The following is a 23,419-nucleotide window of genomic DNA, read 5'->3' on the forward strand; positions in this document are numbered from 1 at the left end:
GCGGTCTGTCATAAATAAGACTGTGATGAAGGAGCAACAAAGATGCGGCAGGGCTGGAATTAACACTTTGCACTGAACTGAAGGGGTGCTGACTGAGCACCCTGCTCTGAGATACTGAGGTACCCTCCTCCTCCTCATCAACATGGTTGCACTGTCTAGATCACAAAGCCCTGCCTATTAGGCACCTTGTCCTTTTGTGCCTAATGCGTCAGAAGAGAAACGGACCCACCAGGAGGGCAGCTGGGTGCTGTGGAGGGTTCTTCCACGTCTTTTATGGCTGCTCCTCTGTCTGCAGGGCCATGCTCAGCAGCTGCGGAATCACAGGCTAAGAATGCACTGGCATCTTCTCTGGCTACCATTAGAGATCCCTCATCTAAAGAGAACTGAGCCTAGTGCTCTTCACAATGATCTCTCCTCAGTGTTTTGCTGCATCAGGATTTCACCTTCACACCACGCAAGCTATGCTTGGCTATAGCAGGAGCCCAGGATGCAATGGAGGCACCTTCTCCCTGATGTGCTTGCCAATCACCGTCTCCTCACTGGGAAGTCCTCCAGGACGAGCCCCATCACTGTCTCTGAAGGCAGACCACTCTCCAGAACAGGGGCTGGAGCAGCTGTATCCTGCCTTGGGATTGCAGGCATGTTCCTGGCTGAGGAGTTAGATACCCTCCTTCTCCTCCTCAGCTAGGTTCCAAAGGATCCCAACACAGCCAGCTTTTGTTTAAGAGATAATTTCCCTGCTGACTGACTGCACCCCAATACAGGCGCTTTCCTGGTCTATTGTGACATTTGCTGATGTGGTGGCTTCAGTTTTGGGGATTTGTTTTGTTTTCATTTTTAATGAATTTGTTTTATTATACTCTGAACAGCCTCTGATAAGAATGCAAAAGGTGGTAAATATTTTGAATAAAATTAGTTGAATGGATTAGGAAGCTCATTACTTGGTGAGAAGATGAATTTCAGTTGTGGACTGAGCATGCAGACAAAGAGCTTGCCAGATTTTAGCATGCCCCACCTGAGCTAACCCTTGTTCTTCAGAGAGTCCACATCTCATAGGAGGAGACTGCTCAGTTCAGTCCAGGAAATAGTCAATAGTTTACTGGAAAAAAGGGGAAGGCTGTCTGACTTGAACAAGGAGTCCATGAAACCCATTCTTTCTTTTCTTGGACCTTCAAGGTAAGGAAATGCCCTTCTTGAGCAAGGTGCTCAGTTATACAAGATGAGGGGGTGCTGGACAACTCCAGGCTTTCTTGGACCTGGCTTCAGGCCTCGTTTTAGCTCTAATGAATATTGTCTTTACCCACACCTCCTCTTAGTGATGCAACACCCTCTCTTCTTCGTTTCTAACTGCTTTGAGAGCTTTTAATCCAGAGAAAAGTGTGACAGACAAGTCAACTGCTGGTTTCTAAGATCTGAGGCTGTTTTTAGCACCTAGCCTGGTTTTATTGCTGGTTAATGTATTTCAAATTTTATTGTTGCAAACAGTTTTATTGTTCTGAGCTGAGCAGTGGGGGAACGTTTTAACCTTCCAGGACATTCAGTTGCTGACCTAAGAGTAGCAGCTCTCTTACAAAGGCATTCAAAGGGAGATGAGAAAGGGAGACTGCTGAATTGTGACTGATAGTGAAGCTCAAGACAATGAATCCTCCTGAACTGAACTGAGACCAAGGTTTCCTGTCTCATTACCAATGCTAATTTCTCCACACCTACGAACCCTCTGTATATCACACCTAATCAAATCGCTCCTGCTATTGTAATTTGCCTGCTAATGTCATTCAACATCTGGAATCACTCCACTTCCCAATATACAGGACAGGTGGACTCACATTCCCACTGTACCTAAAGAAGTGAGCACAGACTCATGAAAGCTCATACCTCATAATCTCTTTAAGGTGCTATTAAGACTTTTGCTCTTTTCTACTCTTTTATTATTGTTTACTAGTAATATTTTAAGTTACTGTTGTTGCTGTTATCGAATAAGAATGTTCCACTGTTGTTGGGTTGCTGGTTTTTTGTTATAAATTAGGATTATGTTACTTTCAAGTTAATGCCCAGGCTTAGTGTTTTTATAGGCATCTTAATTTGAACACTGTGAAGTGCCACAGGCATTTTTATGGATAGGTGGTACCTAAATGTTTTAAATGAGTGATTAATTGCAGCTACTCTGTTCACAAGTTATTGTCTGCCAAGGGATCTAAAGGCAGACTGGAGAGCTGCTGCTAGGCAGAACAGACAAGGCTGGAGAGCAACACTGGGCCCTTCCAGGCCACACACAACCACACTGTGCCTTTTACCTCTATGCTGATGAGGCTCCTCAAAATCCCCTCTGCTCCAGCACCCCACGGAGAATGAAAAGAGGCTTTACTGCAGAGGAGAAAAGTATGCTCAGGTGGAGAGCCTGTGCAGCATAGCAGTTGACAGTTCCAAATAGGGGTAAGCATTTCAAATGGGGAGAGCCCAGTTCAACCTCTCACCACTAACCTAACTCATATTGTGGCTGTTGTTGCTGCAAGGATAAAAAGGGAGTGGGAACTACATGCACCCTCCTGAGCTCCGTAGAGCAATCGTGGTGGGATAAAATGCAGAGAGTCAGACTTTATGGTTTAGGTGAGGCAAGCTTGGGCCTTGTGGTACCCATCCATCTGGATTATTAAAGGTGGCTGTCAAGCTTCATCTCAGTTTCACCTCCAAATCTTGGAAATGATTGGGATTATGTGAATGCTGATGTCCCAGACTCCAAAACACGCTAGTCTGGAGTATGTGTGTGGTCAGAATTTGTTTCAATAATCAGCCTTTGCACCAAGCACAGCAGAGCTACACAAGGAAGAGCCACAAACACACAAAGCCACCACCTTCTGGACTGAAGCACAGTCCCATGAGCCTCTGCATCTGGGTGTGGGCAGCCTGACCTCTGCCTGTGGGCTCTGAAGGGAAGAGGCAAGGCAGCCTGAGAGTGAGACAGGAAGGGGACTGGGGGGGTGACCCGGCCCCAGAAGCTGCAGAGCAGCATGGACCACCCCTTGCTATGATTGCCTGCCAGGCAGAGAAAGCCCTGGCGGAGCTGCTGCAGGCCTGGCGGATGTTTCATTCTCAGGAAAGCAAGTAGGGGGGAAAGTCAGACAGACAATTATTTCCCTGCGCTAGCACACAAAAAAGTCGCACTGGTCACCAGAGCCTCTCTGTTTTCATTCTGAAGGCAGCCCAGTCCTAAGGGCAGGCAGGTAGGCAAGAGATCTCCCCACTGGACTGCTGCTGGAATCCCATGCCAAAAGGCAGGCCGTTACCCCTCTAACCTGCCTGGTGACTAATATAGGCCAAGGCCACCTGTGGCAATCACACCAATGCATCACAATTAAACTCAGCCATGTAAATAAGCCCATTCAATTACAGCATCTTAATTAAAACAGAGGGGGTTGATGCGTGGGCCTGTGATTAAGTACGGGTGGGGTGGGGGTGGAGATGCACAATGTGAGATTATATGATCTATGATCCTGCAACAACAGAACGGGATGCTGTGAACACCGTCACGTTATACAAGGCTCAGCAAAGAGCCTGCTGCAGTTAGGAACGATTCTCAAGGCTTCTTATTATGTAAGACGGCCATTAAGTTCCAATGTACATGCTGCTTTAATCAAGACTTAGAGCATCAACAGAGGAGCCTTGTGCATAACTGGAGCTATTCCTTCTGCAGCTGCTTATCACAGTGTGTGTTTGGAGGGGAGGGTGTGGAATGGAGCAGATATTCATGGCAAATAAGTTGCAAACTCCTCCCTTCTTTATCTGACAGAGACCACAAGGGCTCCAGCCAGGCAGCATACCACATTTGTGAATGCACATTCTCAGCACTCCAGAGCATTTCCTAATAGCCCCTGTAAACACACACACACACACACACACAAGCCCTGGCCCTTAAGGAATCTGTGTGGCAAATATGATGAGTGAGCATTAATGAATTGTTTTCTAACGTCTTTGTTCAGGAAGAAGCCAAGCCCAATAATTGACTTTTTCTTGGTAACAACCCCCCCCCCTCCCCGAGACAGGAGGCCATGGAACGCAATCCCCAGCACAGCTGCTCTGCTTGTAATTGTGGGTGTTTGGTCATCGGTAGCGGGTAGCTTGATCCAAACAATTCCCTAATTAGTGCCTGATTGCTAGGAGGGAGAAATAAAGAGGTAACAAGGAAAGCCCAATAAAAACATCAAAATCAGCCACATCAGCACAAAGGAAACCATGCAGGAATAATAGATTCTAAAATTATCACTCCAGTGCAGCGTATTAGAGCAGCAGCTTTGCCTAAAGGACGTTCTGTTGCTTGGAGCAGACAGGAGGATGTTGGAAAGATTGCAAAAGCTTCTGCTTCAGGAGGCATGAGAGCCACTTGTCTGATCTAGAGAAGGTCATGGTGAAATTATGATTGGTAGATGGCAGAGAGGAATAGCCAGTTGTCCTGCCTTGTTGCTCACCAGCCACTAGCAACCATGAAGATTAGCCAACTCCAGACTAAACGTGCTGCCATTCACAAGAACCACAGGCTTCCCTGTCTCTCCCCCGCCCCCATTTTGCTGTGCATGAGGGAGATCCGTGGGGCCCCTCTGAAAGTCCACACGAGAGCACACATCAGTCCCCAGTCCCTGCAGAAGTCAGTGGGCAAAGCAGAGGCAATTCTGAAAGGCAAGCAGGGATGTCTGGGCAGGGGGCTTGCATATTAATTGGTGTGTGTGCCTCCAAATTATTTAGGTATCACCAGTTTTTAAGCTGGTGTCTGATTTCAACACAAATCAGTTCTGGAAGTTTCTGACACAAGGCTCAATGCAGGTGCTCAACCATCAATGTGGTGCATGAAAAAGTAACTTCTATGACTGATGCTCATCTCTGTCCATCAAAACACCAAGGAACTGACACCTCGTAAAGTAAAACAAAACAAGACGCAAAACACCTTCTTACCCAGAGGGTCGCCCCTGATCTGGAAATACCTCTTCAGCCCCCTAAATACAGGAATCCATCCCTCTGCTGCTGTTGCCGCCCACTCTCTTCTTTTTCTTCTTCAGACTGCTCCCGAGAAGGGAGAAGACTGGCCTGATCCCAGGAGCTGCAGCAGAGGAGCTGCACAAGGCCTCGTTCCCCCCAACCCCTCTGAATTCTCTGAACTGATGGAGGACCAGCCTTCTACCAGCAGCCATGGCTCTGCAGGATGCAATTGCACTGATGTAAATGATGCCACAGGAGGAGGAGTTATGTGCAAACTTCTCTCACAACATTTCCAGAGACTGCTATGTTCTGGTACTGCATTCTGAAGCCCAAACAGAGCAACTTCTCCCTTTTGGGCTAGTTCCTGCTCTTGACCAGACAGTTAAAAAGAATTTATGCCAACTCACAGGATACAAAAGGGAGGCAGAGAATAAAGAGGCCTTTCCAAAGGTGCCCAAGAGGTGTAGGAGAGCTGTACACATGGGAAACTCCTCCTTAAGCTGACCATGTGGACCATCTCAGGCTCTGATGCAAAACAGGGAAGGAAAGCTGGTGGGTGGTCTCCACACTGCGGCACAGTGTCAAGGGCAGTCTCTCAGCAGCCCACCAACAAAGAGCAACCAGAGAGGGAAAGGTGTCTTCTCTCATCCATCTGGTCAGTTCTAAGCAAACCCACAGAGGACAGGAGCCCAGCTAACGGGTCAAATGGCACAGACCCTCTAGCACAAAAATACAGAGGAACTTTCAGAAGCACTGAAGAGGGAGAGGGAGAGAGAGTTCACAGCACCTGGAAGCAGCAGTTATTTGTCATTTCCAAGGAACACCTGGTGTGTAGGCAGGACTTTTAACAAACAAAACAAGCGGAATTCAAAAAGTTGCACTGAAAAACACCACCATGGATCTACACTGCAGAAAGGATTGGTATGGTTGCTGCTCTATGCATCTAAACAACTTCCCATGAACTCCTAGCAGGATGGCTCTCAATATAGATTCCATTTACCATAACACAACCATTTAGAACTAAAAACCAATAACATCAATACAATGCCACTATACAACAAGATAGTAGCATTCCCATATACAACTCAACCTACAGTAGGTCAAGAGCAATAAAAAATAAATAATAATAAAAAATCTTAAGCAAACACAGTAGAATTGTTAAGGGACAAAACAAGCAGATAAATTGGGGCACCAAAGTGAAAGAGTTAGGAGAAAAGCACACATTCTCAACCAACTGCCTGGGAAAACACTTAAGGCTTCCCTGGCATTTGGTGCCAAGCAAACCAACACAGGGCAGTCCTTTAAATGCCCTGGTCCCAAGGTTGTGTGGTCTGGCTTTAACGGTCGTGGCCAGTACTCTGGAGTGCATCAATAAGTGAACCTGCAGGCAATAAAAACCCTTCATAATTGGAGTGATGCACTTGTGCAGCTGACACCAGCTTCTCTGACCAGAGCCTGCTTCTGAAGGAAGGGCCATAATGAGTGAACACACCACTGACCCCCATGCACTACATCACAGAGATTTGCGCTTCCTGCTGTCAGCATGGGCCCCAAAGGACCCTCAAGTGGGACCTAGTGGGGGGTGTCTCATCACATTTCTGGGTTTGTAAGGCCAATAGCTAGGTTTATATTTGCCAACTGATACCGATCAGTTTCAGAATTCTGCAACCTACATCTCCAGAGCCATAGATGGCTCATTATGGAATACAGCTCCTTAAAAAAGAAAAATCAATCTTTACACTTGGCCTATGAGAGCCATATGTGGAATGGTGACATAAGCAGCAGGTGGACGGAATGGCAGCACAGGCTTTTATGGGTTGGGAGGGCTTCTTAGTGCTGCTTTACAGCGAGGGGAAGCAGCGACCAGCCTGCAGGAGTGCCTGTCCGGCACCAGGCTACCCCTCACTTCCCACTTCTGCCCATCTTTAGCAAATGTCTATGCGGAGAAGGTGGGGGAAATTAGGTGTGCGCACAGAATTTGCACCACACGTCTCTCATGCAACACATCTGAGGCAAACAGAGTCACCCCCTGTCTGTTTCCCATCCAGATGCCACCCTGAGAGGCCAAATGGAGAGGTCAGTTGCTCTGTGCAAAAGCGCATCATTACTCACCTCTCCATGCTGGTGTCAGGAGCATTCACTTTGCTTCTCAGGAGGAAACACACACACACAAGCACCCCCTCCCCCACAGCAAGAGCCATCAAGCAGGGCCCACACTTGGGAAGTCAACTTGCTTCTGCTGCTGCCATTCTAGAGCAGCAACACCACCCAGCAGCAGCAGCAGGTAGCTTTGAGGGTAGGAGCTGGGCCAGCAAGATGGGAACAGCTTGACTTGGTTCCAGCCCTTGCCCTTCCTCGTAGACCACCTGCGAATTCTTCCCCTCCCTTCAGGCTGCCACCACTCCAAAAGGAGAAAGCTGCATCCACCAGAGTTGGCTGGCCATACAGTTCCCCCAAACTGCAGTCTCCATAACAAAATCCATATGTAGCGACAGGAGACAATTGATTGGACAGGTCCCTCTCCTCCTCACACAGCAGTGGCTCATCTCCTCCTTCCTCCCAGGCTCTCTGGCATTGAATCTTTCTATCGGACAAAGTGTAGCCAACTGAGAAATACAGTACAAATCAATGTTCCTCTAAGAGCTCTAGTTCAGAAACCAGGAAGTTGGCCCAATGTTGCAGATTCAGTAATTCAGCAAACAACGAACCTACACACCTGAGCCAGAAGCAGCAGTGCCGGCCACATATTTCTGTGGTCCATCCTACCATCACCTCATGATTGCTGAGGGAGCTGCAGGTGATGATGAGGCAACTGCAGCTCCCCAGGGCAACCCAACACACACCGCCCAGCAGCAAACCCTGGACCAGCCGTTGCTCTCAAGGCTTCTCCTAGCTGAGGTTCTCAAGGACATTCTGCTGCCACTGAAGTTAGAAAACAACTGTGAGGCTGAGCCAAACATCCCATCACTCTTCTGTGATCTGCAGCTACTTAGCATAGTTCTGTTTCATTTGGCTCCCTACATGTGCTTGATTCAATGGGGGAGGGGAGGTGTGTAACGGAGACACAAACGTGAGAGTGTGGAGCTTCATTGGCCCCATGCAGTGTAGTGTTGGCTCAGCTGAAGTTAAACTGTCCACATAGTAAGGCTCTCTCAAGTTCAAATGATCACTCATGAAAAGGTGGAAAGCTTCCCTGTTTCACTGCATCTAAATGATGACTGGTTTTTCCCTTCCAAAATGCACTGATTAAGGAAACAACGGAAATGTCTTCTCCTTTCCACACCTGTGATTTCTAAAGATGCCCTCAGTGGCGACATCCATGCCTTGCTACATTCTCAGCTCTGGGAAATATATCATAATACACTTTCATCAAGATGCCATGGATTTTCAAGATGCACTAGCCATTTCTGAAACTAATTTAAGTCTGTAAAGCATTTGTACGTTTACTTCTGAAGAGCAACAGAGAAAACTTTTTTGATCAGAGGGGGAAATATCCTGGGAAATCTGACTGGGTGGTTCTGCTTTGCTGGGCGGAACTCCCTACAGATCCTTAGATGGCTCACTGGCTCACTCACTCGTCTTTAAATGGTTTACAAGCCTGTCTCCAAATCAGGGAAACCAAAGTGCTTGGATCTAAGCCTATTAAGGTGTTGAAAATCTGCTCCACTGAAACCTACACCTGTTTCCAGGAAAATATATTTGAGAACAGTTGCTTGAAGCAAATAGGGGTAGGGGGTGGGGTGAAGTGGTCCACTTGCCAGGACAATGAGGGTTTCAGTCCCAAAAGTGGAAAGCTGAGGCAGGCAAGGCACTCACAGGAAGATGCTGGGGATTTGGAACAGGAAAGATAGGCAGAGATTAATTTCCTCCCACAAAATCATCTTTATGAGCATGAGAGAAACAGGCAGTGGAATGAGATGCTGTGAGTATTTGTGACCTGCACATTCCAAAGTGAATATTTTATCTGCCTTTCTGGGAAGGTATCCCAGATGTATGCCTGGCTGAAATCTTCACGAAGTCTCCAACAGAAACAAAAGCAATGACAGGCTGTGCCCACTCAGGCCCAGGAGGGCCAACACCCCCCACCTCCAGACTCCCAACCTGGCATGTCCCTCCGGCCTAAAGGAATCCATCCCAGTAAGGAACAGAGTGCTTTATATTTAAAAAAAAAATTAAAATCCCTCCAAAAAAGCCTGTACAATTTCTACTTGGACAGGACCTTACAAAGACATCTGAGGCCAGCAGAAATCAGGAGAGGAGGAGATTGGATTTATACCCCACCCTTCACTTGGAGTCTCAGAGCAGCTTACAGTCTCCTTTCCCATGAGGTAGGTGGGGCTAAGAGCAGCTCTTTCAAGAACTGTGACTGACCCAAGATCACTCAGCAGCTGCAAGTGGAGCAGTGGGGACTCAAACCCAGTTCTCCCAGATTAGTCTGCACACTTAACCACTGCACCAAACTGGCTCTGAGAGAGAGAGAGATGTTTTACATCTTCCTAGCAGTCACTGAAGTCTCTTCCTTGCAGGTTTCTCAGATACTGAAGAAACCAACATGAGGATCTGGAAAATCTGTGGTACTTGCCCCCTACAAGAAATAATATATTTTATAGACATGAAGTAAGAAAATCGCTGTACAAAGTGTGGACTGAAGTTAAAAATATGATCTATCCTAAAACACCTCTCTGGCTATCTCCAGTAGAAGCCTCTAGCCAACCTAATTTATATTGCTGGGAAACCAATTACAATTATAGAGTTTTATTAGATAAAGAAAACAACTTAAATCTGGAGGATAATGTGAAATTGGATTGGTGGCTGAAGAACCAAGTTAAATCTAAGTTCCAACTGGACAAGGAAGCAGGATTTGTTAAAAAATCCTATGAATTCGACATGATAATTTGTGATAATCAGAAACTTATTTCGAAAATTTACAATTGGCTCTTACAAATTAAAATGCAGAGTGAAGTTGTTAAAGAAAGCTGGGTAAAATGGTTGACAGATTTTGGGTATAGTATTGAGATGGAGGAATGGGAAAAAATTTGGAATCAAAATTTAAAATTCACTAAATCAGCAGTGTTTAAAGAAAATATCTACAAGATGATGTATCGATGGTATTTAACACCAGAAAGGTTGAGCAAAATCTACCCTAAATACTCCAACAAATGCTGGAAGTGTAGGAAAGCAAAGGGGTCCCTCTACCACATTTGGTGGCAATGTGAACATGCCAAAAAATACTGGGCCCAAATTAATATTTGGACACAAAAAATATTAGGAATCAAGCTCCAACATACTCCTGAACTATATTTGCTGAATGTATGTAAAGAAAGGCTACCCAGACAAGAAAAACAATTATTGTTGCATGTAATAACTGTCACGAGAATTCTCTACGCGAAATACTGGAAAGTCTCGAAAATACCAGACAGAGATGAATTCATTCAGAAATTATTAGAGGCAGCAGAGATGGACACTCTAACCGTAAGATTAAGAGGAGGCAATCTACAAGATTGCAGGAAGACTTGGGACTATTTGTACATATGGATAAAAAGTATGGGATTTACTATGAGAAAACCAGATGGGTGCTTAGATAAAGCCCCATAAGCTCCTTGGGTGGAAGGGTGGGTGATTGGTTTGAGTGTGGGATGTATGATCTATGTATAGATTGTTTGTTGATTATTGTTTATTGATATATGGAAGTGTTAATAAAGGATTTGTTTGTTTGTTTGTTTGTTTTTAAAAAAGGAAAATCTAAGACACAGAGTGAATACATGTGGCAACCAAGTCTTAATGTATGGATTGCTACAAATTGTCCTGCCAAAAATCAGAGAATCAAGGCAAGACCTGGGCCACTCCTCTGTCCCAAGGAAGAGTCTGCCATGAAACCACTGCAAGCAGATGGAAGCAAGTCACCCCAGGTCTCTTGTGCCAGAGATCTGTGTGATTCAAAGAGCTCTGTGTAGGGAGGGAAGCCCCAAATCACAAGGGCAGCTCTTCTCGCTCCCTACAGGAGGATGGCTTTGGCCTCTTTCAAAAGAACCGCAGTTGCATAGTGGTAGCAGTTCTTAAATGGAAGCAGATGGTAGAGATTGCTCTCTGCAGGGAGCAGCTCACCAAGAAGGTTTCTGCATCTCCACTTATGGGGTGGGGGGGAGGCCAACTGCCATGGCCCGGTCCCAAGGGATTCGGCATAGATGGCTTGCAGCACAAGGCAGCCTCCACACAGCTGTCGCTCAGCTGATTGGCTGTTGCTGCAAATTGGAAAGGAGGAGGAGGAGACTGGATTTATGCCCTGCCCTTCACTGCCCAAAGGAGTGTCAGAGCAGTTCACAATCTCCTTTCCCTTCCCCTCCCCACAACAGACACCCACCTGCAAGGTAGGTAGAGCTGAGAGAGCTCTGACAGAAACTGCTCTTAAGCAGAACATCTCTGAAAGAGTAATGACTGACCCAAGGTCGCTCCAGCAGTTGCATGTGAAAGAGTGGTTCTTCCCGATAAGAGTCCACACACTTAACCACTACACCAAACCAGTTCTTGGGTAATCAGAAAACCAAAGCCACCTATAAAACAATCCTCTGCAAGAAACGGGCTTTAAACCAAAAGATGCAGAAGGCCAAGACCATATGAGCAAAAGGATGCCTCCCTGACCAAGAGGTGAGGAGCAGAGGAGCCTCCCGAGGGGCAGGGAAGCTTTGCACAGCCACTGGGGGCTCTTCACCCAACCCTTGCAGCAAAAATCTTGGCCGATTTGTTGGTGTCCTGTGTGAATCAGTGGCTTCTACATCTTCTCCGACAGGATTCTTCCTGGCGTTACAGGGTCACTGGCGTTCCTTCACGAGTTACCCTTTAATGGACCCCCCCCCCCTTTTCCTGCAGAACATTTTCTATTCCTTTCAACAAAGGATGGAGCTCAGCAATTACCCTGATGCCACACGGCCAAGACTGCTGCAACCTGCAAGTGGGCGAGCCACCAAAGGACATACATGAGGGTCAGCCCTAAAGGGGCACATTTGGGAAGAGGGAGCTGAGGAAAGCAGGCACAGAATGCTCTTCTGCCAAGGCAGGTCCCCTTGGGACTCTCTTAGAGAATTCACAGAGCCGAGAGGGGAAAGTTCCTATGTAAAATGGCCTCCGGAAAGGCAGGCTTTTCACATAACTTGCTTCTGGATTCAACCAAAAGCTCTAACCTTGAAAGATCATTTTGATGTGGCCAGTCGAGACCCACAAAAATGCAGTTTGGGCCTAGCTCCTGGTGGTGATATCTGAACCTGCTCCTGCCCGGCAGTCCTAAGAATGCAGCAAAGGTTTAGTCAAGTTGACAACAGCCGCCGTAGCCACAGGAAGGTTCTGGTATCAAGGGACTGCATGAACAAGAGCAATGCAAACTTTTATCTCCTCCCCCGCCACACACTGGTAGTAGTTTTGAAGGAGCCGTGTCTCAGTTCGCATTGGTTCTGAGGGCAGCAGCAGAGGGCAGTCCATCCCGGCTTTTCCTCTGGCCCAAGTAACCTGTCCCCACTCCTGAATGTTAACCCACCATGAAGTCTGCCTTTCTGACTGGGGGGGGGGGGGGGGACAAAAGGCTTGCCAGCCTCTCCATGCTTTGTTTTTATTTATTTATATTTGGGTTTCTCTCCCATCCTCCCCTGCAAGTGGGCCCAGGGCAGGTCACAGCAGATGGATAAAATAGTTTGAAATAATACAAAATATATACACTAAAAATCCATAAACCCAATGGTCTAAAAAACATGATGGCGAGCTAAAAAGAGCAAAACTCTGGGCAGGGGAGGCCAATGTAGTTTGACACCCATGGCCTCAACCACAGGCCTAGCCGAACAACTCCATCTTACAGACCCCGTGGAACTGTGGTCAGTCCCACAGGGCCCTGATCTTATTAGGAAGAGCGTTCCACCAGGCCGGAGCAAGGGTCCTGGCTGAGGCTAAGCAGATGTCTTTGGGGCCAGAGATCACCAGAAGGCGTTGTCCAGCCAAGCATAAAGCTCTTGGGGGGAGGGAGGCATATGGGGAGAGACAATCCTGCAGATATGTTGGCCCCAGATGGCCATATAAACTTTGTGAGGTAGCATGAGACACACTTTGCTCTGTGGGTATTTGATAAACAAGAAGCTCTCTGGAATGGGCTTCCACAGAAACAAGCTGCCAGGTTCTTTGGTCCAGGCAGGCCTTCACAGGCTAAAATGGTTTTCCTTTCACTCTTTTTCACTAAGTGTAGTTATAGCAGAACCTGGACCTTGGATCATAAAGGAAACTGCAGGAATATGTACATCAATTTGGACTGGTCAGAAAGATTTTTATGATGCAGTATAAGAATTCACACAAACTAAACAAATGGCTCTTGATCAATATCATCCTTTTACCACAGCACTAGAGATCATCTCTGAGTAAATGCTGCATAAATCCTTGAGATATTTGATAGGGTTAGAGACATTTACAATTAAAAAGTTAACTCTTTTTGCCCATTGACAGAATTATCACAAAATTGTCTTGCTCTGATGCAAACCCTTCAATCCACAATGCAATTCAGCCTCAGAAACTGGATTTAACTGCAAACATTTCTGTGGTATGGTCCTCAAGTATCTGGCTGAACTGGATTATGGATCTGAGGGTTTGGTTTCAGCCACAGACTCTCCCCCCTTAGCATTCAGCAGCTTTGATACTGAATTTCAAGGGAGGAAAGCCAGGCTTCTGCTGCTGCAATGCCAGAAGTACAGGAAATGTCATACCTCCAGCCAGGATCTTCTCCTCTAGTTCACTCATCTGTTTCTTGTATGCCCTCAAAGCAGCTTCTTTAAAAGACGGCCGTATTTTTTTCTTCACTGGAGTCTGGATAGGGGCTTCAGGGACATTTTGGTTTTCATCTTCCTGTATATCTGATTCAGCAAGCATATCATTGCTAAGCGAATGGTTATCATCAAAATGCCCATCAAGAGTATCTTCTTGTGCAACGTCATAAGGAGTTTCATACTGAATCAGATCCTGGTCATATTCCTGAGTTGTTTCTTCTGCCTCATTGGTGCTCGTTCTGTTTTCTAGTTTAGCCAGAACTTGCTCCATAACTTCCACATAATCAGTTTCATTCTCACCAGCTGGTTCACTGTAGTCATCCTCGTCTTCTGCTTTGTAATAATAAGGCTCTGTATAAACATCGGAATCCAGAGTTGTGCTTGATTCATTGGCAGTTGACTGGGACAAAGTCCGAAACCTTCCTATAAAAGACGACCCACTGTCCTCATAGCCACTTAAACTCTGCGTGCTTTTATTCCACACCACTTCTAAGGCTGATTTTGCCCTCTGTAGAGTATTACCAAATTTAGGAAAGCTGAAAGTCTTGTCTGCTAGGTCCATGCTCAGCCTGCTATGCCAAGATTTAGGAGGTGCCTCTTCAGAATCATCACTTGGCAGCTCACTTTGACTTCGGTACATCATGGGCTTCCTGTTCTGGTTCTGATATAGGGTGTTGGCATTGGTTTCTTGGTAGTCATCATACTGGCTGACCCACTGGCTCTGTGTTTCACTACTGAGACAAGTGCCCGAAGGGGAGTTGCCATCCAGGGTGAAATCATAACTGTCCATGTCATATTGGGTATCAGAGAGCTGTCCATAGTCTATCTGTTGGTCAGAAGAGCTGCTCAGGTCATAAGCCAAAACTTCTTGTGTGGATGAGTCTAGTCCCAAGTCTGTATTTTGTTCTAGCTGATTCCAGTCTTTCCAGGAGGAAAGATCTTCTTGTAATGAAACTTGGGAGTTGCTATAATGACTTCTGTCTCCAGACGCACATATGATCCCATTGCTTACCCCACTGTCAACTGTCTCTGTGTTCTCAACTTCGTTTTCTCCTCTATAAGGCTGGTCGTCCATATTAAAAGTCTGTTCTTGCAAGCCACTGCACCAGGCGGATGGATCATCATGTGTTCTCTGCCAGAGTTCTCGATCGGAGGAAGACAAGAGGGAGCTGCCGTTCGTTCTGCTGAAGTACTGGTTCTCAGAGAAATCTTCAGAATACGACTGGCACAATTTGGAAAAATCAGATTCTGAACGGCTGAGCTTGAGTGTTGTAAAGTCATTCTGAGACTGCCAAAGAGGAGTCACGTCAGAGTAGCAGCAGGACTTTGATTCTTTCTGAAAACTCTCTGTTCCTGATGACTCTTCATTATAAATTGTTTTATTAGGAAATCTGTTGCCATCTGCAGCTCCCTTCTCTCTTGAGGACCCTTCTCTTCCTTTTGCAGTGCTTCTTTTAATTTGTGGGGCAGATTTGGATATCTTTGCATAACTGTTACGATTTATATCTGATTCCAGTTCTTTATCACTACTGTCAGGTGAGTCCCAATCATGTTTTTTAACTTTCAGATCAACTGCCAACAGTTTCAAGTCCATGCTCTCATACGTCTGAGATGAAGGCAGATTTTTATCTTTCCTTTCTTTCACATCATGGGAAAGAATATCGGTTGAAATTCCAATGCCGGTTCCTTTGAGTTTGTAAGACTTCTTTAAAACTAAATCTCTCTGTTGTGGTGTTTCAAAGTAAACAAGGATGGGCCTAGGCTTTGCATTTGGGCAGTCTCTGTGTTGTCCCACTCGATGAGCAAATTCTATTTTAACAGAATGCTGTGCTTCCAAAAATCCCATTTTCTCTGTTAAAACTCTGTATACTGTATTTTCAGTGTTTTCAAACTTCTCCTCAGGCACATTTAAAAACCTAAGACTTGTTTTGCTTCCTGCATGCCCTATTTGTTTGATGTAGTCATGAATATCACGAGTTTCTCTTCTCGACTGTACAAACCCTGTTCGCAACTGTTCAATTTCACTCTGCACAACTTCTACGCTACTGGAGATTTCATCAATGGATTGCTTCAAGGCATTGACATGCCCCCTTAGTTCAGAGAGTTCCGTTTCAATTTGACTGATTCCCTGAAGTTCCTTAAAGATCATTTCCATAACATCATGGGTTTGACTAATACAACCTGTTGAGCTGAAGCTAGGTTCAAGAGTATTTGACTTCTGATGGCGAACAGTCCGATCTAAAGACTTGCTCCTGAGGCCCCAAGTTCTCTTCCATGTGCTGAGCTCGGAATCTGAAGAGACACATTCCTGGCTCTTCTTCCATTTCCGCAATTTTCGTAGAGCACCAAGCTTTAAGCTATGCAAAGTGCGTTCACCCTCAGAGCTGCCGTCGGAGGGGGCAAGGCTACTCAAGCTCTTTCTGTTGCGTCTCACTGGCATTGTGTGCGACATATACTCTTTACTTCGGCTTTGGCCCTTGGTTTCACTTAAGGACTCTGAATATGAGCTGCTATTGGAAGATGCATCTTGAAATGTTTCTTCGTTATTACTTGTTAAGAAAATACTCTTTTGTAGTCCATTTGCAATTGCTACTCGATAGCTGAAAGTTGGGGACAGGGAAAATTCTCTGTTATTATCCTCCTCTTCGATTGATAAATTGCGAGCAGAGGAGCACTTGGCAATTTTTTTGACTGTGCTTTTCAATGTATTTGTAAATTTGGGATTCTTTATCTGTTCAGTTTGGGAAATATCTTGTTCCTTTTTGCTTTGACAACTCTCTTTCTTTTTTGTACTATTTCCCAATTTCTTTGTAAACATTCCTTTGTAAATCTTATATATGTAGGAAGAGATCAGGCTCTTGAAGAGAGCAGAAACCATGGAGAGCAATTTTAATTAACCTTCTCCCACAAGGATGGCAATGTTCTATCCAGAAGAGTTGCTTGTTTTCCACACAATCACAAGGTCTGATCTCCTGGACAGGTGGAGTGCGCTAAGTTGCCATCAAGTTTTTTGTGTCATCTGACAGCAAATCAGTTGGCTGAAAATCAACTCCTGAGAGAGGTCCACACAAAGCAAACTCTTGTTCTGCTTCCCATTGCCTTCCACAGCATCTGAAAAGCAGGGAATTGTGTTACTATGAATTCATTGTATTCTCTCTCTTTGTATTGCCTTGCAGTACTGAATACTGGCCATGTGACATTCTGCAATAATATATTTTCAAAATAATGTTGCATTTACAGAATATTTCTGCTACCTATGTTAATCTAAATGTAGGTATGCAACTGCTGAAGTCACATTCTGACTTGAAAAACGAGAAAAGGCGAAATTATTTCACACAAACACTTTTCATAACATGGTGTCAGATCCTCTAAATTTATAGACAAGCCAGTTATTGGATCAGAAGAAGAATCGCAGATTTAAACTCAACCCTTCTCCCTGAATCAGAGACTCAGAGCGGTTTACAATCTCCTATGTCTTCTCCCCCCCACAACAGGCACTCTGTGAGGTGGGTGGGGCTGAGAGGGCTCTCACAGCAGCTGCCTTTTCAAGGACAAGTCCTGCAATAGCTATGGCTAACCCAAGGCCATTCCAGCAGGTGCAAGTGGAGGAGTGGGGAATCAAACACAGAGAATTCTAAAAAATTGAAAGAAATAACTGTTCTAAAGCCAGCACCCTAGATAGAAGCAATAATCCAGAAATCTGTTGTTCTGGAACAGGTACACTAACCCAGGGGAACTGCAGAGGAAGCAACTGCCCAGGAGTAATAGCTGCTCTGTAGGGTGTGCAGGGAATACATAGGCATGTTTCCATGTATGCATCCTCTGTTAAGTCAGACGGTGCCCCAAAGGGGCTGGATAGTTTCCTGTGAGATGCAGCTGCAACAGGATAAATGAAGCCAGCACCACCTTCCTTCTTGTCAAAAGTGACCAAAACCAGTGTGACTTCTGTGAAACCACTATGTTGTTTTTCACCAGCTGATTGGGACACCTATTAGCTGAGGCTGCTGCTCAAAGCTGGGTGAGTCTTGGCTTAACAGAGAACCCTCCGCTTTCAAACTGGAAGGAGAGAGTAGATACAGGGAAGATGGATAAAGGCAAGAGTAAGAGAATCTGCGCTAGGGAAGGGAAGAGAACAGGCCCAGGCTCAGGAGACCTTCATTGCCTCTTGGGGCTCTAAGAGAAGCTCATGCAAATGTCTGTTATGGTCCTTTAGGGTTTCAGGATTGAGGGATACACCAAAGTCAGTAAGCTGCCACAATATGAGAAGACAGTGTATATTTGACAACCATACCGTCAATAAGTTTCCAACCCTCTCAAGAGCCAGCCGTGGTGTCATGGCAAAGAGTGCTGGAATAGGATGTTTCAGGTCCAAAGCCCCCTCCCCCCCACACCAGTGCCAGAAAGTTCACTGGTTGACCCCAGGTCAGTTGCTTTCTTACACCCTAACCTACCTCACAAGGTTGTTGGGATGATCAAATGAAGAGGGACCTTTGTGCGCTGGCCTGAGCTGCTTGAAGGAAAGGCGGGATAATTTCTTATGTGTACACATGAGTAAAAATATTTAATTATAAAATTATATAAATACAAAAACTAAACAACAGTCCTTATGGGCATTTTCACATACAACCTTATATAATTTTGAATCTCATGCGAATTGTGTTCTTCATGTGGAAGAGAAAGCAGAAAAGAATCTGCAATGCAAATGAGTATTCTGATGAACATGTTTTACATTCCCATTAGTTACCCACTGGAGCAACATCTGTTTATTAAGACTGCATGGGTGGAATGGCCACTAGAGGAGAAATTTTCTCTTGGTTCATATCCATCCTGATGGTCATAATTGAGCAACTTATTAATACCATCTGATGGATTTCCCCAGTTCAAATCAGGTTTTAGGAGGAAAGAGCCATGCAACATTGAACACTAAATGTGATTCTGATGACCATCAGTGACAAATCCAGTATGTCAACAACCTTCCCCCTCCTGGCTTGGTTTCCAACACCATGAAACTAAATTATTGCTACTATGAGTCAAAATGACTTGTGAAGGTTCATACATGCATGTAAATCACTCATTCTGACATTAAATTCATCCAGGGCTGCTTGGAGAAGGAGGGAAAGGACAATGTCCCCTACCTGTTGATCCAGCAGGCCATGCAAATGGATTCCCCACTAGCTGCAGAGTCTTGCTGCCCCACAAAAGGGTTGGATTATTCATTTGATTACAATATTCTGCTGGCTGGGGGTGACAAAATCCGACTCTGTTCCAACAGCATCTGGCCAAAGGATTTGCATTATGGATTAGTGTCTCCAGTTCAGTTCTCAACAGGGTGCAGAAATGAGATGCTGCAGAAGAGCCTTGCCAAAGAGAGTGCTCTCCTCATGAAGCCAGTTCTGCTTGCATGCGTGAAACAGCCTGCTTCATCCCTCAGGTCAGTGTCGGGCTCGTGCCTGGCGGCTTCCTGCAGTAGGAAGCAACCTGCAGAGGGACTTTGCCCACAGTACAGAAAACCCAAGCTGAGTTACCCGCAATTGCAATGGAAAGAAAGCTACCACAATCAGAACTTGTGATTGGATTTACAGTAGCTTTTGACACTTCCTTTGTTATATTACTGACATTCAGAAATGACAGACAAGGGACGGGAGTTATCTATCCATTTGAGGAAATGTGCATGTACATGAAACCTCATATCTTGAATAAAACATTGTTGGACAAAGGTGTCACTGGACTCTAACTTTGTTGTTGCTTCAGATCTATACACAAGGGACTGATAAGCACAACTTCTGAAAACACCTGGATTGGCTGGACAACTCCAAGCCTTCCTGGATGAGGCATAAGAACATAAGAGAAGCCATGTTGGATCAGGCCAACGGCCCATCCAGTCCAACACTCTGTGTCACACAGTGGCAACAAATTTTATATACACACATACACTGTGGCTAATAGCCACTGATGGACCTGTGCTCCATATTGTTATCTAAACCCCTCTTGAAGGTGGCTATACTTGTGGCCGCCACCACCTCCTGTGGCAGTGAATTCCACATGTTAATCACCCTTTGGGTGAAGAAGTACTTCCTTTTAACCGTTTTAACCTGTCTGCTCAGCAATTTCATCGAATGCCCACGAGTTCTTGTATTGTGAGAAAGGGAGAAAAGTACTTCTTTCTCTACTTTCTCCATCCCATGCATTATCTTGTAAACCTCTATCATGTCACCCCGCAGTCGACGTTTCTCCAAGCTAAAGAGTCCCAAGCTTTTCAACCGTTCTTCATAGGGAAAGTGCTCCAGCCCTTTAATCATTCTAGTTGCCCTTCTCTGGACTTTCTCCAATGCTATATCCTTTTTGAGGTGCGGTGACCAGAACTGCACACAGTACTCCAAATGAGACCGCACCATCGATTTATACAGGGGCATTATGATACTGGCTGATTTGTTTTCAATTCCCTTCCTAATAATTCCCAGCATGGCGTTGGCCTTTTTTATTGCAAACGCACACTGTCTTGACATTTTCAGTGAGTTATCTACCAGGACCCCAAGATCTCTCTCTTGGTCAGTCTCTGCCAGTTCACACCCCATCAACTTGTATTTGTAGCTGGGATTCTTGGCCCCGATGTGCATTACTTTGCACTTGGCCACATTGAACCGCATCTGCCACGTTGACGCCCACTCACCCAGCCTCAACAGATCCCTTTGGAGTTCCTCAGAATCCTCTCTGGTTCTCACCACCCTGAACAATTTAGTGTCATCCGCAAACTTAGCCACTTCACTGCTCACTCCCAACTCTAAATCATTTATGAACAAGTTAAAGAGCATGGGACCCAGTACCGAGCCCTGCGGCACCCCACTGCTTACCGTCCTCCACTGCGAAGACTGCCCATTTATACTCACTCTCTGCTTCCTATTACTCAGCCAGTTTTTGATCCACAAGAGGACCTGTCCTTTTACTCCATGACCCTCAAGCTTTCTATGGAGCCTTTGATGAGGAACTTTATCAAAAGCTTTCTGGAAGTCAAGGTAAACAACATCTATCGGGTCTCCTTTGTCCATATGTTTGTTCACCCCCTCAAAGAAATGTAACAGGTTAGTGAGGCAAGATCTTCCCTTGCAGAACCCATGCTGAGTCTTCCTCAATAACCCGGGTTCAACAATGTGCCTACTCATTCTGTCCTTGATAATGGTTTCTACCAACTTTCCCGGTATTGAAGTCAGACTGACTGGCCTGTAATTTCCCGGATCTCCTCTGGAACCTTTTTTAAAGATGGGGGTGACATTTGCTACCTTCCAGTCCTCAGGAACGGAGGCAGATTTCAATGAAAGATTACAGATTTTTGTTAGAAGATCCACAAGTTCAACTTTGAGTTCTTTCAGAACTCTCGGATGTATGCCATCCGGACCCGGTGACTTATTAGTTTTTAATTTGTCTATCAGTTGTAGGACCTCCTCTTTTGTCACCTCAATCTGACTCAGGTCTTTCAACACCCCTTCCAAAATTAGTGGTTCTGGGGCGGGCAAAAAGTTCTCGTCTTCCACAGTGAAGATGGAGGCAAAAAATTCATTTAGCTTCTCAGCCATTTCCCTATCCTCCTTCAGTAATCCTTTTACCCCATGGTCATCCAAGGGCCCCACTGCCTCCCTGGCTGGTTTCCTACTTCTAATATATTTGAAGAAAGTTTTATTGTTGGTCTTTATGTTTTTTGCAATATGCTCCTCATAGTCCCTTTTTGCCTGCCTGATCACAGTCTTGCATTTGATTTGCCACAGCCTGTGTTCCCTTTTACTAATCTCACTTGGACTGGTTTTCCACCGCTTAAAGAAGTCCTTCTTACCTTTTACAGCTTCCATTACTTTGTTTGTTAACCACGCAGGCCTTTTCTTATGCCTGTTTGTGCCTTTCCTAACTTGTGGTATATATTTTATCTGAGCTTCTAGGATTATAGTTTTAAATAGCATCCAAGCTTCCCCAAGGGTTTTGACCGTATGTACCTTTCCTTTCAGTTTCCTCCTCACATGCCTCCTCATCTCAGTGTATTTACCCCTTTTAAAGTTAAACGTGGTTGTGGTGGTCTTTTTGGACAACTCCCTATTTATACAAATGGTGAAATCAATAACATTAGGGTCACTGCTCCCAAGTGGCGCAATCACTTTTACATCTCTCACCAAGTCTTGGGCATTACTTAGGCAAATTGTTTAAATCCTCCCAGTCTGGTTTCAGGCCTCATTACGGGGCTGAAACAGCCTTGGCCACCCTGCTAGATAACTTGCACGAGGAGATGGACACAGGAAGAGTGTTGGATCTCCTGGGCCTCTCAGAGGTTTCCTATACTGTTAGTCATGGTATCCTTCCGGACCACGTATCTAGACTGGGACTGGGAGGCACTCTTCTGAAGTGGTTCAGGTTCTGCCTGGAGGATAGATTTCAAAAGGTGGTACTGGGGGACTGCTATTCAACTCCTTGGCCTTTGGTCTATGGAGACTGACAAGGTTCCATCTTCTCCCCTATCCTCTTTAACATCTACATGAAACTGCTGGGTAAGATCATCTGAAGATCTGAGCTGGGTTGGCACCAGGGGTCATTTTGTAGAAAAATAGATGGTGGAGCTCATCCAGGGATTGTTATGCAGCTGCACCTACTGTTCAATGGACAAGGTGGGGAGGAGGAGGGGGAACCCTCAGAAAGGTCCAGGAGCTGTGCCCCTGTGAGCTCCTGTTGAATTCAAGGCCTGGTTGGCACTCAACCCTGTCTCACACTTCCAGCTGTTCCAGGGGAGGCTGCAGGAGCCAGGAGGCAGTTTTGGAGAGGATATGGCCGAATAAACTGAATCTTAATCCTGACAAAACAGAAGTACTCCTGGAGGGTAGAAGGTCTGATCTAGGATTTAAGGCACCATCTGTTCTGGACGGGATTGCACGCCCCTTGAAGAAATAGGTCTGTAGTCGGGGGGGGGGGGGGGCTGCTGCTGGATAAGCAGGTGACAGCTGTGGTCAAGAATGCCTTTTACCACCTTTGATTCATTAGCCAGCTATGGCCTTTCCTAGACTAGACTACTGCCTTGTGGTCTTGCATGGGGCTGCCCTTGAGAATGTCTGGAAATGTCATCTGGTACAGAATGCTGCAGCCAGCATGCTGAGTGGTGTGGGCTGTAGGGATCATATCACTCCAGTCTTGGTCCACCTATACTTGCTTCCAATTTGTTTCCAGGAACAATTCAAAGGTGCTAATCTTGACCAGCATACCTGAAGGACCACCTAATCCCTTACAAACCTACCCAACCCATTATGGCTATCTTTCAAGACCCTGCTTTGCGTTCCCCTCGGCCTTTTGAGATTCCCTGAGGTGGCAACCTGGTACAGCATCTTCTCAGTCATGGCACCAAAGCTCTGGAACTGTCTCCCTGACTGTTGCTGTCTTCCACCAGCAGGTGGAGAATTTTTGGTATAGTTTGGCATTCCCTCAATGCATTTTAACTGCTTTTACTCTTTTTGAAGTTGTTTGGATGAGATATGACGGGGAGAGAGGTTTATTTTAATGATTTTATAACGTAATTTACCATGCATGTTTTGAATTATTAGCTGTCTTTGTGGCTCTTGCAGAAAAATGAGTTATAAATTTTGTAAATAGAAAATACTAAACAAATGCCCCAGGCCGAGCTCCAAGGC

At 45.5% G+C, this 23,419-nt stretch overlaps 1 protein-coding gene across 2 annotated transcripts in view; it reads right to left on the reverse strand.

Annotated features, from left to right (window-relative positions):
• UNC13C (unc-13 homolog C) overlaps positions 1-23,419 on the reverse strand; it is a 120,903-nt gene that overhangs the window by 96,003 nt on the left and 1,481 nt on the right. For both annotated transcript variants that reach the window (XM_060259742.1, XM_060259743.1), the window contains exon 2: positions 13,704-16,874. In XM_060259742.1, coding sequence (XP_060115725.1) covers positions 13,704-16,641 — 2,938 coding nt within the window. In that variant the 5' untranslated portion in view covers positions 16,642-16,874. The remainder of the gene's footprint in view (positions 1-13,703; positions 16,875-23,419) is intronic.

Source organism: Heteronotia binoei, chromosome 19, assembly GCF_032191835.1.
Source record: "Heteronotia binoei isolate CCM8104 ecotype False Entrance Well chromosome 19, APGP_CSIRO_Hbin_v1, whole genome shotgun sequence".
NCBI classification, from domain to species: Eukaryota; Metazoa; Chordata; class Lepidosauria; order Squamata; family Gekkonidae; genus Heteronotia; species Heteronotia binoei.